Source organism: Phyllostomus discolor, chromosome 2 (genome assembly GCF_004126475.2).
Source record: "Phyllostomus discolor isolate MPI-MPIP mPhyDis1 chromosome 2, mPhyDis1.pri.v3, whole genome shotgun sequence".
Lineage (NCBI taxonomy): Eukaryota > Metazoa > Chordata > Mammalia > Chiroptera > Phyllostomidae > Phyllostomus > Phyllostomus discolor.
The window spans coordinates 86,071,051-86,088,114 of NC_040904.2; the positions used below are offsets into that span (position 1 = coordinate 86,071,051).

The window sequence follows — 17,064 nt, forward strand, 5'->3', positions numbered from 1 at the left end:
ACTGGGTAATTGAACAGCATAAAAAAGACCCAGGCAGCAATGAAGGTCGAACTATGTGAAATAAAAAAAAAAAAATCTACAGGGAACCAACAGTGACAGGAAGGAAACCGGGACTCAAATCAACGGTGTGGACCAGAAGGAAGAAATAAACATCCAACCAGAACAGAATGAAGAAACAAGAATTCAAAAAAATGAGGAGAGGCTTAGGAAGCTCCAAGACATCTTTAGACATTCCAACATCTAAATCATAGGGGTACCAAAAGGAGAAGAGGAAGAGCAAGAAATTGAAAACTTATTTGAACAAATAATGAAGGAGAACTTCCTTCCCCAATCTGGCAAAGGAAATAGATTTCTAGGAAGTCCAGGAAGCTCAGAGAGTCCCAAAGAAGTTGGACTCAAGGAGGAACACACCAAGGCACATCATAATTACATTAGCAAGATTAAAGATAAGGAGAGAATCTTAAAAGTGTTGGGAAAAGGAGAAAGTTACCTACAAAGGAGTGCCCATACGACTGTCAGCTGATTTCCCAGAAGAAATCTTACAGGCAAAAAGGGGCTGCAAAGAAGTATTCCAAGTCATGAAAGGCAAGGACCTACATCCAAGATTGGTCTATCCAGCAAAGCTTTCATTTAGAATGGAGGGGCGGATAAAGTGCTTCTCAGATAAGGTCAAGTTAAAGGAATTCATCATCACCAAGCCCTTATTATATAAAATGTTAAAGGGACTTATCTAAAAAAAGGAAGATCAAAAATATAAACTTTAAAATGACAACACACTCACAGTTATTAACAACCAAACCTAAAACAAAAACAAACTAAGAAAACAACTAGAACAGGAACAGAATCACAGAATTGGAGATCACATGGAGGGTTATCGGCGGGAGAGTGGGTGGGGAGACAGGGGGAAAAGGTATACAGAATAAGTAGCATAGATAGTAGAAGACAGACAGGGGGAGGGTAAGAATAGTATAGGAAATGCAGAAGGCAAAGAACTTATATATGTGACACATGGACATGAACTAAAGAGGGGAATGAGGGTGGGAGGGGGTGCGCAGGGTAGAGGGGAGAAAAGGGGAGGGAAATGGGACAACTGTAGTAGCATAATCAATAAAATAGATTTTTTAAAAAGATGAAGGAATAGGTTAAGAGAAATGGTTTGCTCACAGCTGCACAGCATGTAGAAATAAAATTGCCTGTGAGGGGGAGAAAAAGCTTTCCAAAGTGCTATGTAAATTCCAGGTGGTATAACTACTATAAAAATATTCTCAAGAACAAATATAGCAAGATAAGCAAGAAAACATATCTTAGCATCTGAAAAGAAAATCTGTATATCCATAAGAATTCCATCTTATAATGAAATGAGTTTAAACACTGCACAATTGTCAGTGAATATAAATTTAAAATAATCAGAAATATGAGATATCTTCCTAAAGTGATACTATCAGTTACTATATTAGGAACAGTAATAACTAAAATTCCAGGCACTTTTGTAAGCATTAGCCATACATTAACCCATGTAATCCTATGGGATAGGTACAGGTATTATTCATATTTTACCAAAATTGAAAGTTTTAATTGAAAGTTTATTGAAAGAAAAATTGAAAGTTTACATAATTTGAGGGAGGTCACACAGCTAAACAAGACCGAATAAGAAATCACACCCTAGAAGTCTGTTTTAAGATTATAACCTTTCATCACTGTACTATCACTATATTACACAACAAAAATTTAAATTATTTTGTACAAACTGCAAGTTTCAATTAAAGAAGCTACTATAATCAATAAATATTCTATTTGCTTTAACTGAAAAGTCTCAACTTTTAATATGAAGATGCAAAATTTGTCCTTCTAATTACACTATTCCTTGTGGTATTTTTAACATAATAATAGCTTTTCTTTTCAATATTTGTTTCTAAAATCCATTTTAAAGCTTTAATGCATAAGGTTTATGAAAGCTTCCATCCTGAAGACATTTTATTTAATGGAGCCAACTTTCACCACACCTATTAAAGGCTCTTGTTAGAGCCAACTGAAAATGTTTCCGAAGTGTCAGTATCTGCAGTGAGCATCTAGTTAATGTAGTCACTAGATTCAGAGACAAACATGTCATCTACCAGATTTTACTTTTTCATATCTATCTCACCCTTTTCATTCCTGTCATCTGTAGAATTAACAACTTTAGTTCATCACATCATTATAACAACAGTTTTGTACAGCTCAAGTAGCCCCTTCCTGCATTACTCCCAAAGTGAAAGAGGAGCTCCGACCTTTTACCATACACAAAGATACAACATGTAATCAAAGACATAAATACCAATCTGTAACATTCTTAAAGGCAAATATTTATAGTACTACAGTTACAAAATTTCACTGAGGCTAGAAATTGGTTGCTTTTGAAGGAAGAAGCAGTAAAAGATTATTTCTTAGTGCCTTAAATGTGATGGTACTGGCTTCTCACCTGACTTAGAGAACTACACGTTTTTTTTTTTTTCTCTGACAATACTCACTAAATATAGGGCATCCATAAATCTCTTTAATCACATGTCATAGTAAAATCAGAGCTTACTGATTTTCATCTATTGATTTTTTTGTGAATATTATTTTGAACACTCCTCTTTCTTTTAAATTATTTTGAAAAAGTATGCAAAAGAAATAATCACAGGAAAAAAAATAATTGTACTTTTATTAACTGAAATCCTTAGTAGTAATCCAAAACAAGGCTGCAAATGTCATACATGTGTTTCCATTTTTATTTTGAAAGATATATTTGAGGAACATGGTTTTGAGTTTGTGCCAATCATTAGCTCAGAAAGCTATTTTCTAAATTCCTGGGAGGGGGGGAACATAGAATGGAAACAATTCTTTACTTTACACTTTATGTGGTAACTGTGCAATATCATAGATGCATAATATGCTACTATAAAAAAGGAAGATATGGAGGAATTCAAGATGAAGAAAACATATTTTGTTAATATCCATGGAATAGTGTGGAAGTGAAAGAAGCCCTCCAAGTTTTATTGCCAAAGTTAGAACAGAAACACCACACCCAGCATGATCCTGTTTCAAAGAATGCCTCTAGAGAAGTGACGATTCAACTTATTTAGTATTCTTTGCAAACTCTGGCGTGCTTATTCAATTTATTAAATAACAAATGTTTCAGAAGGAGAAAAAAGTATCTGACACTTCTTCAGAGGCATGACTAATGGACCATTATGACAGCAATTAAAGAGTAACTGCTTGCAGCCTGTAACAACTGACACTACACTACTGTGCATTTCTTAGGGTTTCTGTTAATTACCTAAAATTTAAGTCTCCAATGAATTTCAATTAAAACAAAGTAGGGCATCAACTAGAAGGAAAAGTTGGCGAAGAACAACTTGCTAGATGTTCGCACAGGCATAATATTTTATGGTCAGGGTTTAATATTTCCGATTGTACTCTGACTGATTTATAAAAGCTTCTTGGCAGATGTATAGTCTTTAAAATCCTTTCCCTATCAGCATGCTCAACCAAAGTAAGAGACAGTAACAAAAAATACATCTTATCCATAATTAACTTTGAAAGATAACAGGATGTTCATTTTAATCAATTATTAATACCATGCTCCTTTATATAAAACTTACAGATTTAATTTTAACTTCTTAAGGGTAGGGGCTGTTTCTTAGTGTTCTTAGCTCAGAGATGGACAGAACTCAAGGCATAGCAGCTGTTTAAGGAATGTTTCCTAAGTAAATAAATTAGTAAATGAATGAATGGATTTGAAATAGTGGAGAATGACAGATGAAACAAATCCCTGTCTGTTTCTACCAAACCAGTTAGGAAAAGCAAAATAAATTATTCTTGTGCATAATTAAGTTTAAAAACTTCACTTTTTCTCCAAAGAAAAAAACAAATATGCATATAAAACAAAAACACTTGGTTTTAAAGTCAAAAAATATGGACTGTAAACCTGTACCACTTTAAATATGGAGAAAGTTGCAAAAAAGACATTTTAACTACATGCACTCATATCCACATACTTAATACTCATATATTTCCCATTATATCTATAGGTTTAGATATAATGTTTGACAGTATATTGCAGAACTATGAAGATGTTCAATAATTTTTTTCTCTTATTCACCATCAATTAAGGCTACAATGTAAAGATTTTAGAATATGTAATGTCAGTCACCTGTATCAACTATATAAGACTTTTATTTTTATTCAGTAATGGGGGCATTTATGATCACATTTTTAAACACTGCTGGTTCATACAGCAATATGAAAGCTACCAAAACAGTTCTGCTGGTTAGCAGGAAGCACCATGGTGTCAAATCTATATGCAAATGTAGAAACATTCAGATCACCTAAAAGCAGAAATGTTCAAAAGTTGAAGCTTCCTTTGACAACTAAGATCCCATTGAGATAACAGAGACTATGTATGGAATATCACTTTGGAATTCTTTCAAATCGTGGCCTAAGAACAGCCTTCTTCAGGGTAGAGAAAACTTGAATAAGGGATCATGATGCCATGTTTCTTGCTGTAAAAAAGCACTAAAAAGAAACTCAGTCTTGCCCTGACCAACATGTCTCAGTTGGTTGAGCATTGTCCCACAAAGAGAAAGGTTGTGGGTTGGTCAGAGCACATGCCTGGGTTGCATGCCTGGTCCCCAACTGGGGTGCAAGTAAGAAGTAATTGATCATTGTTTCTCTCATACACTAATGTTTCTCTCCCTCTCTTTCTCTGTCCTTTCCCGCCTTTCTAAAAATAAATAAAATCTTTTAAAAAGAAAGAAACTCAGTGTTATTGCCTCTGCATATTGCAGACAATAAAAGTAAAATAACATGGGCTCAAAAATAAGTGGAAGAAATCAAACTGTGAAAAGTTGAAGGGAATCACCCAACTACCAAATGGAAAAAATTGATCTGATGGTTAAAATTCTTAGGATTCATTCTCAGATTTTGAGCATGAGAAAAGTTCTATGTTAGATCACAGAATCTTCTCAGAAGAGAAATGGACAGAACTAAAACATTATAAGGGCTTTGTGCAACTGATCTACAGTATCCATGTCCTTTAATGTAATCTTAGTCCTCTTCTTTTCTTCCATTTACATAATCTATAGCATTCAGTCATAATTACTAATGTGTAGGTAGGTAGCATGCTTGCTCAGTGACAGGAATTCTAAAACAGGTAAAGCAATGCACACTTTAGAGGAGAAAAAGGTAAATATACAAATGTTTACAATACAAATACAATGAAGAGCTTACAGGAACATATATAAGAAAACTACTTATTAATAATGAATTGTCTTATGTGGGAAGAATTAAAAATAATGCTGAAATAATTCCTTAGCATATTTTTCATTACTCTATATGAAAAATTCTATGATCAGATTAAGATGTTAATAACTTTAATCACTGGTGCCATGAGTGTGATTTCTTTTGATTATTATTTCAACCTCTGAGTACTTATAAATTTGTCATCTTTTGTTACTACTTTACTTAACAAACTACTATTCCATTACTGCTTTCTTATATGGCTTCTCCTAAAATTCTATTCAGATTGTTTTCAGTGCTTGGCAATTTATGCACTTCCCCAATTTCTAAAAATAAAACTGAGAAATGAGAGGTACTTCAGAGTAAAACAGAAATAGCAAGTGTTAACAATATACAACTATGATTGGACATATCTTCATAGAAGGCCATGTGATCAATTTGAAAAGCATAAAGTGAATCAAGGAATTGATCAGCTACGATCAAGAGAAACTGCACCACTTGGAGAACGCACATACAGAAAAGCTGCAACAATGTAAAGCACAAAGAATAATAAAAACACCAGTGACAACTGGGAAATTCCCATGTCTTTTGCATATAACATTCCTATTGCAAATAGTTCACAAACTTTAATAAACTGTATATAGCATTGACCCTGAAATTTTAAAAGGTGTATCTTTCAGGAAGTATACAGAAAGTAAAATAAAAAAATTTGGGGGGGGGGGGTTATGCCCAGTTGTGCTCTTTTATTCATACTAGGCCACAGGTAAACACTTTTGTACAATAATCTTAAACAATAATCTTATTAATCAAAGGTGTCTGCCAAACTAATGGGAGCTTCTGACTTTTTCAATCCACTTAACTTCCAAACACAAGTTAAGTATCAAGTTAAAGATGCCAAGTCCCACAATATGTGTGTTTCTCTGTGCCCCTAGGCAGGGCTGCAAGAGAGGAGGCTGAAATGCACAGGTCATCCAGGGAGGCAGAGAGTACTGGGAGTTTGTACCAGCCTCAAATTCTAGTTTTCTTCAGGGAGGAATGCACATTTTTACTATTTGTACCTGTGAGAACCATACTACCACACTGAAGGCATAAGTCAATCCAAAGGAGTGACATGCATGATTAACCTCTGTCAGTTTAATACTTACACTGAAATACTCAACAGGTACGCAGTAAAGCACAGCATCCTAAAGTAGTCCCATCCCAGTCAGCGCAGCATTGGAAACGCACTTGCAAACAGTTTTGCCTTCTACCAGCTTAGCTAAATTTATTGAAAGTCATTTATAAAAACAACATTTCTAAGTCTGCAAACTATTATTGCTAACACTTAAATAGCAATCAAGTGCCCAGAAAATGAGAGTGAACTTTCTGATGACATACTAAAAACATCCCCCTTCCTCCAATTTCTCCTATGCTCCACCAACATCAGGAAAGAATAAAGGGAAATTAGGGCAAGGATATCAAGGAAAAACTGAAGTAAAATATAACTCCAAGGTGTATTGAAAGAGAGAAGTATAGGGATGTTGAACGATTTTAACTGAGTAAACAGGGGTATCAGGAGTTCAGGGATAGCTTTGAAAACTTAGCTCAATTGTAATTCATTTCCTAGTTCTTCCTCTTTTTTTCACCCATTTTTTAAATATCCCCAAAAGATGAAGAGGTCCCTTTGCATAAGATTGTGAACAGGTGAAAATCATTATATTTCATTCCTGAGTAATGAGCTCAGCCGGCATCAACACTCCTCTAGTCTGCATTCCCCTCCCTGACAGACGCTCTAGGGCTGCCCTTCCTCAGGCCAGGCAGAGGTCTGCGCTGGAGAGACCACCAAGGGCTGAGAGGGCTCAGGACCAGGGTGGGGATGTTGATTATATACTCAGCTGCAATTTTTTAAAAAGGATTGAAATTTAACTATTTGTTTTCTAAACCCCATCAACAATATTCACTTCAATATTGGCTGTGTTAAACAGCAGTTAAAAATGGTTTGATCAAAATATTTTGGGAATCCTCCACCCACTCAAAATTAGAAATTCTGTCCAAAGATCTATTTTTAAATCTCACCTGTTATTACAGTTAAAGAAATACAAGAAAGCCCTTGGGGAAACCACTTATTCTCTAGATCTTATTAAAAATATCAAACCAGTTTACATTTACTGAACATTTGCCTAGAGAGGGGAAGGCAGTTTATCTTTGATTCTGCTTCTGCAAATTGAAAAATTTACTGCTGGTTTCTGTGGGAACCATAAACATTTGGGAGACATTTCCTGCGTAATTCTCCCATTCTAGCCTTACGGAGTGCCCACAGACGTGTGTGAGATGGGAGCTGCACCTCCTCAGGGGAAGAGAGGTGGCTGACACACTAACATATTATTTATCTACTGGGGTTTACTCTGCTTCACAATCTGACCTATGGTAAGTAGAATCTGATCTGCAGTAAATTGTGTAAATATAGTTAACTGGTAACTTGGATAAGTGACTTTCTGAAACAAATACTTTTATAGAAGTAGAACTACTTATGACTAATATAAAGTTGTAGATGGAAAAGAAACAAAATATAAAGCGCAGCAAAAAATCAAATTATAAACTAACAGGCAAAACAGAGACAGACACATAGAAAGAGGGCTGACAGCTCTGGGGTGTGGTGGGGTGCAGGTGGAGGGACTGAACAAAAAGGAAAAGAAAGGACTGGGGCAGGGACAACAGTGTGGTGACTGTGGGGGAAGGCGAGTGGGGCAGGTGGAAGAGGGTATACGGGGAATAAATGGTGATGGATATAAAATAAAAATAAAAAATAAAACTTTTAATTCAACAAAAAATCAAATTATATAACTAAAAGAAACTCAAACATGAGTTTTTGTTAACAACTATTCAAACAAAGCACATATCAGTATTATTTCCTGAATCATTGGGTGAAGAGAACTGAAAAGATAAATGTTGACAGGAAATATGAGAGAGACATTGGCGTGGCTGATTAACCCTTGACTGTACCTGCCATGCTGTCAGACATGAGGTGCACATCAGATGGCCACATGGCTCAATCTTGACGTCTTTGTCGTTCTCAGCGCAAATTTTACAGAGCTGAAAAGTGGAGCCCATTTCACAATATAATTCATATTGTTCCTGGAATTTGGGAAGAGGAAAAAAGCAATGTTAATGTGTCTGTTGCCTGAGCAGTTAATGTTGAATTTTCTCAAATACAATGACTCACAGCACATCCTCACACTTGATCATGTCAGGGTCACGGTGCCATTTGAGACATGTTATAAATTGGTAATAATTGTTTGGTTTACAAAATAATTTTCAAAAATATTTGAGGTTCCATTAAGAATTATATATGTTATTTTATACATCTTTGAAATATTTAATATTTTGTAGTATTCCTTTAGGAAGGGACTTGCTTAGACAGTCACAGTGATTCAAAAGACAATACTTAACGGTTTTAAAAATCAATATAATTAACTTCATTTTCTTAAGATTTTTTTTTTTATTTATTCACTTTTAGAGAGGGAAGGGAGGGAGGGAGGGAGGGCGCACACGAGAGAGAAACATCAATGTGTGGTTGCTGGGGGTTATGGCCTGGAACCCAAGCATGTATCCTGGCTGGGAATCGAACCTGCGACACTTTGGTTCGCAGCCCGCACTCAATCCACTGAGCTACACCAGCCAGGGCTAACTTCATTTTCTTTGTAAATGCCACATACTCACCTAATTTTATTGTCAAAACACAGATATATATGAATATACGTGATTCTGGCTGCATTAAACTATATTTCTTAGATATCTACAGAAATCCCAGAATAGAAGAAAAGCAGCATTTAAGAAGCCCTTCCTTCATGTCAGGTGCGGAGGCCCACATTTATCGTCATGTCATTTCCAAAACATACAAGATATACTGAACTTAAAAAAAAATACTTGAGGGTCAATTGGTTTAAATTTTTTTCAAATCTATAGTAAATCTCTAATCCTAAATTGCATGATCTTTTCCTAATCTTAATCACTTCAACAACCAAAAATTGTTTTATAAAAACTCTCTTGATTTACTAGTTTAGAACATTTTGGCACAGTAAAATCTTCAGTGTTCAAATATTGAAAAGAACTCTTATGAAAGAGATATAAATATATTGATGAATGTAAAGAAAAAACAAAAATGTTATTTAATAGAGATACAAATATTACAGAAATAAAATTTGTTTAAATAAGATGATGTTCTAATCTAGAAAGCGCCTGTGTACTTGGTACTAAGTAAATAACAATATTTAATGCCTAACCTACTAAAAAATCTTATAATATTGGTGAGAAAAAATATATATACATGCATAGATTTATATACATACACATATACATTACTATGTGAGTTGTGCCCATAATAATAAATGTATGTGTAACCACAAAAGTAATTTATTTTTAAAATTAAGGAAAAATAAAAGGGAGAATGGATCAGGGTAGAAAATGATAAATCTAAAGTAACCCAATATAAATCATAAATCACTGAAGTCCCTAAAATACCTAAGTATTTATGTTGGTTTGACATCCAAGAGTTTTTTTAAATCCAGATCGGTTTTGACCAATCTACAATTATACAAAAATTACCATAAGCTAAGAACCTAGATGGAGAATTTAATGCAATATAAGGGGCAAGCTAGTCAAATATTCATAAGACGTTTAAGAGAATAATATTCCTGGGTATGTATTTTTAAACAATAGTTTTATAAAGAGGAATTTTATAAAATGTAAAATATTTTATATTTAAATATTATATAATACAAAATTACTACATAATTTAAAAATGGAAATCATATATTAAATTTTAAGAGGTTCCCATAAAGCTGTACATATGTCAACAAATATGTTTCATATAATATCAAGACCACCGGGACTAAAACCTGCAGAATCAGAAACAAAATAAAAAATTATCTATTGTCTTCCCTCAAACATATAATTTGTTTCTTATAAGATTCTTATTTATTATACAAAGCACAAAATACATGTTATAAGACATTTTAAAACTAGATTATATGTAAAAAGATCCTTTCCTCCTCTCCCTGGCTCCCCAAACATTTGTGCCTCCTCAGTTAAAACACTGGTACCAGTTTGGTGTTTCTTAATTTTCATTTTTTAAAATATATTCTTATGTTCATATTTGTTAATTTCTTTAAGCTGAACTTAATGTAATTTTACAAAATAAAGTGTTATGTCACTGAACTTTTCCTAAACAGAACATTTTTACATAAAATGCAGAGAGGCCCATGTGAGAATGTAGAGTTACTACTAACGTCTTACTAATGACTTTATGGTATAATATAGTATGAGTAATATATGTTTTTTAACCTATGATAGAATATTTCAGTATTTTATAATGTTTCATTTTTATGAAACATGCTAAAGTGAACACTGGTGTATAGATCAGTGTGTATATGCAACTGACAAATACATGGAATGTAGAGTCAAAGATATTTTTATTTAGATTTTGATAATTACTGAATGTCACTCTCTAGAAAGCCTTTACCAAGTTATACCCCTACTCATAATCTATGAGGCTGCCAGCAGTGGACTTATAAGAATATAATTATTAACTTCAATTGGCTTTACTTATTCATTCGACTCTAAAAGCTAGTGCCTATAATTATCCTAATCTGCTATGGAGTTTCCTAAGACTACAGCTCTGCCATATTTACCTATCTGCCTATGGGTTTAGCTATCTCCTCAAATAAATAACAAAATTATATTGAAAGGAAGACTATTAACAGCAGAAATTTTTATTTAAAAAATGGAAAAAGTAATGTGTTTTTCTTTAAAATACTTTTAGAATTCCTTGGGTTATCTATTGCATTAAGTATGTGTACATGATTTTGGTTCTAGCATAAGTAGAGAATCTTATTTATGTAAGAGGTATGATAGATACTTACAAATTATAAACACATTTGCACCAACAGTCCTTACCTGTGTAACTTTTATGTGATCATGGGGTGTAGGTTCACATAATCCAGTTAAATCAGGATTATAACTTCTCCCATCAGGATAAAGGTAGCTGGATTATAAACAGAAACTTTACTACTATAAACAAAGATGTTTTAATTGCAATTAAGTTATTTAATCAGATTCTTTTATATTCAATCATACATTTGGACATTTCCTTTTTTATGTAACTTATATCAAGAACCTATTCTATCATTATTTCCATAATACAGGGTCTGGCAGAAGTAATACTTTCTTGAGTGTGGTTGGTAGAGTGATAATATGGGTGTAATAATTTATAGTTTTAATTTGAACATTTCACCTAAAATGTCATATGGTGTGCTTGAATGTGATATTGTTATGTTACAGAATTACATGCTTATGATTTTGTAATTAAAAAGGGGCAGTATTTGTACTGGACCCTGTAATTATTTTTTAAAACACTTAAAATCTAGAAATCATTTTCATGTAAGAAATACGTAAGGAATATGGACTCGGCCACTAAGCAATGGTTTTCAAATGAATACGCCTACTATGTGTCTGTTAGGTAAGTTAAACATTTGTTTTACTGGTCCCTCATGTTCCATTCCAATGTACTTTGAATATACATATCTTTGCAAGTACTGCATCTTTCATCCAAAGCACAGTTAATTTAAATGCATCATTTCACATCATGCTTAACCACACAAGGAGAGAAAACTGGAATTAAAGCCCATGGCTTTTCCCCCGAGAAGTCACTCAAACATATATACAGTGTTTCCATTTCTCTAGTCTCCCGTCCTCTTTGTCTCCATCTCACCTTCCTCTCACCCAACACATATGCGCATGTGCACATACACACACTTAAAGAAATTAGAAAGTGTTACGACCCTGTGTTTCACTTACTTCAAATCAAGCTACAAGCAGTGATTTATAAAGTTCCATTATTAGAGAGAATTGAAATAAGAAATAAAAGTTATAGTAGTAATGCCATCTTGCTATGTTAAAACTGTTTTTACTAAGAAATTCACTAAAATAAAGTTTATTGTGTTGGTAATTACCTATTTTAGTTTTTTTAAAGATTTTATTTATTCATTTTTAGAAAGAGGGAAAGGGAAGTAAAAAGAGAGGGAGAGAAAAATCAATGTGTGGTTGCCTCTAATGCGCCCCCTAAAAGACTTGGCCTGCAACCCAGGCATGTGCCCTGCCTGGGAATCGAACTGAAGACCTTTTGCTTCACACTCCAGCGCTCAATCCACACAGCCACACCAGCCAGGGCCTATTTTAGATTTTTTCAAATGGCAGTATTATTGCTGGATTTTGTCAGTTTATTAACTATTGGTTAATTTTGTTCAGTATGTTTTTGTTCTAGATGGCCTAAATGAAATCTAAAAACATACTATTACAATGGTGAATATTTTAAAGGGTAAACCATACTAAAACTACTCTCTGAAGTAACAAAGACTATTTATCCTTAAATGAAGAATCTATAAATATGTTAGTGTTGAAATGTACCCAGAAAAAGACAGAGGAAAATGAACTTAGAGAACAGACAGTTCACAAATGGTAAGAAACAAATCAGTTAGATAAATTTCTTAAGATTTAGGAAAAGAAGTTGACTATATCTGAATGTGATACAAATGTAGAGTGTCATTATGGAGATGAAATAAAAGTCTACAAATACTAAATGAGGAGTGATAAGCAAAAGTTGTTTTAGTAACTTTCTTTTTATACACTAAAGTGGACAATTTAAAAAATAATTATATAACATTTTGATATCACACTTCAAAAACATGTAGAAATTCTAGGAAAAAGTCAGAAATAAAAGATTACAACTATGACAATAAGGTTGTTAAGAACATGTTAAAAGGCTCTTTTTATTTAATGTATAAAGGGCAAATCAATGATTATTGTCCTCATTAAACAGGATGGCACTGATGAGCCAGCCCCTTGTAAGGGCAGTGAAGAAAGGAAGAATCCTGGCTGGTTATCAAAATAAATGTATCACCTGTGTCACACAATACTGGATTAACTATTAGAACGGCTGACCCTAAGGACAGCTGGACTAGATCGATGTATCCCTCCCCTAATTTCATTGATCTTAAAACAAAATATGATCTAATTAATATAATATCTATTTTAATCTCATCTAAAAGTCTTATCTATTTTAAAATCATATTAAAATTTCCATCTGATCTATTTTTAATGTAATCTATCCCTAAAGTAAAAATTTGACTCCCCTGAAAATGTGTGTGTACATGTGTTTGTGTAAATATTAAGTTAATTTTCATAGGCATTCAGAGGCTAGACTGCTGATTACAAAACATAACTTGTTATTTTTCATTGACTTTTGAAAAATACTAGATGGAAGGCATAACAATATAAATAGGCTATATCAACTGACAGAATGCCCACTCACTACCTCTACTTATACATTAAAACTTCAAAGCAAATTTTCTTAAAAACAAAAATCCTGCAATCATAGTGCATCAAAGGTACACACAGGAATCTCTGCTGCACTAGAGGTAAAGTATAGACAACTGAGAAGAGCAAATTTATGATAATTAAAAGAAAAAGAGAGAACACACTTAGTACCACAGTTTGTTATACAATTCTTATATAACTATTTCTAGAAAGCTCAAGACTTTCAAAAATGTATTCTTTTTCTTCACATAATCCCATCACTTATTTATTTTCTTTTTCTGAAATTATTTTCAGAAGATAAAATGTAAATCATTTGCTCTCTGCTGACTCAGGTGGATCTCCTGCTAGGTTTCTATCACAATCCACGCTGCAGCAACCTGAATCACATATGTCTCTGTGCTGCTCAGCAAGGTAAAGGGCCATAAAGTCAGAGGAATGAAGTGACACTGAAAATATAACCAAAGGACGGAATGGCATAGGACTAAACGAATGACAGATATGTTTACTACAAAGGGACTTACCAGGTTGCCTACACTTTATGGGTGGGCAAAAGAAGGTTTACAGTTATTCATATGGAAAATAATAAAATAATTAGTAGATAATAGAAGAACCAGCTATTCGGCATACTCACAACTATAAACCTACCTTTGCCCACCCCTGTGTGTGTATGTATGTACAGTTTTACATCTATTTTAAAGCAGCTTTTAAGTTGCAACTTCCTTTCCTATAAAAGATATAAATTCCTTGTCATTTCAGTTTGGAATTTATTTGCTAGAATATATAGTTAAATTCAAATAATTAAGTTACCTTAAAATGACTATTTTAAGAGAGAAACAATAAAAACGAAGGAGCACCTACTTCTACTCTTGAAGTAAAAAATAACCACGTCACAGCCTCACTACCCATTCTCTCCATCACAGAGCAGCCTGTGTTTTTCTCATCTGTGAATACGCCCTGACACCCATTTCTCATACTCACAATCCTTCCCTGCTGCCATCAATCAGGGCTTGAAATAAGGGCTTGTTATGAGGTATGGTCTGTAAGATATTGCCATCCCCTGTCACATAGCCAATGGCCCACTGTCCCAATCTGGTGCAGCTTAACCGGAAAATGTAGCTGTAAAACATGAAAAAAAAAATATGTTGAATCATACTCAAAATGTACATAAATACTGTACAATTTGTTAAGTTTTTAAGCAAAAAAATAAACAGAATCATTTAGAATTCCTGATATAAATTTCTTTTCAATTATTTTAACACTGTTGTACTTCTCCATTTATTGATCTATAACAGAAGCAATGACTATTTCATTTATATATCTCCACAGCTATATGAGAAAATAATTTAAGTTGTAAACTATCAAGTGATTTATTGCCATTACCAGTAGGGAATACTCTGTATAAAAGTGTTGGTGGTATGAAACAGCTATGACATAAATCATTTTTGGGTAATAAAATAAATAAGTAAAATTTTAATTTGTCCATATTAGACAGAAATTGATCCAGTTTCTACTGTGGAATTCAATATTTTATACATAATTTAAAAATTATGCAGTTTTGGTTGTTAGTAACTTGTATTATTATTTAAAAATATGATTTTTTCAAGTATTTTTTAAAAAGCTGACCTATGAATACTAAGAACCTTACTTTGGTTATAGAACTTTTCAAAAGAAGTTCTCAGAAAAGTTTATAAACATTCTCCTAAACAGCCTGAAAACAGAATATCAACCTATCATTTATTAGCATCCTTAGGCAGATAAAAAATCCCACACAGCCTGGCTGTTGTAGTTCAGTAGATTGAGCATGAGTCTGCAAACCAGAGGGTCACAAGTTCGATTCCCAGTCAGAGCATATGCCTAGCTGGCTGGCCACATCCCCAGCTGGAGGCATATGAGAGGCAGCCGCACACTGATGTTTCTCTCCCCCAAACCCCTCTCTCTAAAAATAAATAAATAAAATTTTTAAAATATATATATATTAAAAAATTCCACACAGACTGATGACTGTCAGTTGTATACCACATTCAATACAACCTGAAGAACCCAATTGTCCTTAGAAAAGGCCCAGCTATTTTCTTTACCATAAAACCAGAGTTGGAACACTTTCCAAGACAAAGGACCACTTAAACAGATATATTCTATAAAGCAAATGCTTATCAAATTTACTTGATTTATTCATTAAGAGTTTTTCTAACCACATTTTTAATTTCTATCATATTTTACATATTATATAATTTACCACAGACTAAACGTCTCATCTTTAACTACCTAAAACTTAGTAGAATAAATCATTACAAAGCAAGTTGGGAAGGAAAGGAAGCCATCTTTCCAAAGAGCAGTATCTTTTTATTAAGAAAACTATTCCAATAGTGATGAGACCCAGCTTTTGCTTCCAACGGTCATTAACTATCTTCAGATCTTTATTTTCTTAAACAGTATTTTTTAAAGATTTTATCTATTTATTTTTAGGGAGAGGGGAAAGGAGGAAGAAAGGGAAACAAACATCAATGTATGGTTGCCTCTTGAGTGCCCTCTACTGGGGACTTGGCCCACAAACCAGGCATATGCTGGTGACCCTTTAGTTTGCAGGCCTGCACTCAAATTAACTGAGCCACACCAGCCAGGGCCATCTCCAGATCTTTTTTTTTTTTTATGTAATGCTTCATGAATTTGCGTGTCATCCTTGTGCAGGGGCCATGGTAATCTTCTTCGTATCATTCCAATTTTAGTATATGTGCTGCTGAAGCAAGCACTATCTCCAGATCTTTAAACAAGAGACCATAAAAGGGACTCAGTTTCCTTATTATATTCAGAGAATCAAACATAATTTCCCAAATAACTTATCTGTTAAATTGGTAAGATTGCAGGATTCTACCCATATCACATCTTTCAAATCATACTCCATGAACAAAAAAACACTTTGATGCCAATCTAGACAGTAAAGAATATGGGAAATCCTGGCTTGGGAGATCCTTGGATGAATCACAATGACTCATTAAAGCCACTGTAAACGTGCAAAATACATGACCAACTGCCATGGTCATAAAGAGAACCAATTCTCCTTAATCTTAACAGAAGATTTCAACATCGGTTAGACCATTTTCTGCACCCAGTGCTTTCTTTTTATATACCATACAAATTATTAAATATAAAAAGGGGGAAATCTTCATTATAGCAAAGAAGAAAGGCATCAACAATACTAGCCTGTACTTGAAAAGACTATTAAAAGATACGCAAGCACCATTTGCGCTACAAATCAATAAAAATGATATTAGAAGAAAAAGATAGACTTAAAAAAAGCAACCAAATTCCTTCCTAAAATGAAATGACCCCTATATGAAAATAAGGACACTCATGGACACTGAAAATGAGAGGCTGTGAGGACGGATCTCCACTGTCATTACTACCATACCCAGCACTTCACTTGCCATAGCACCAATGACTAGTATGTACCTA

General features: G+C 33.7%; 1 protein-coding gene and 1 non-coding gene across 7 annotated transcripts in view; both read right to left on the reverse strand.

Annotated features, from left to right (window-relative positions):
- The window catches only part of CBLB (Cbl proto-oncogene B), a 212,646-nt gene that overhangs the window by 81,254 nt on the left and 114,328 nt on the right, over positions 1 to 17,064 (reverse strand). For all 6 annotated transcript variants that reach the window (XM_028503384.2, XM_036018039.1, XM_036018038.1 and 3 more), the window contains exons 7-9: positions 14,590 to 14,727; positions 11,194 to 11,281; positions 8,242 to 8,373 (exon numbers count right to left, since the gene is read on the reverse strand). In XM_028503384.2, coding sequence (XP_028359185.1) covers positions 8,242 to 8,373; positions 11,194 to 11,281; positions 14,590 to 14,727 — 358 coding nt within the window. The remainder of the gene's footprint in view (positions 1 to 8,241; positions 8,374 to 11,193; positions 11,282 to 14,589; positions 14,728 to 17,064) is intronic.
- On the reverse strand, positions 16,255 to 16,361 carry LOC114491163. Its single transcript, XR_003683978.1, has one exon. It is a non-coding gene; the product is annotated as a U6 spliceosomal RNA (small nuclear RNA).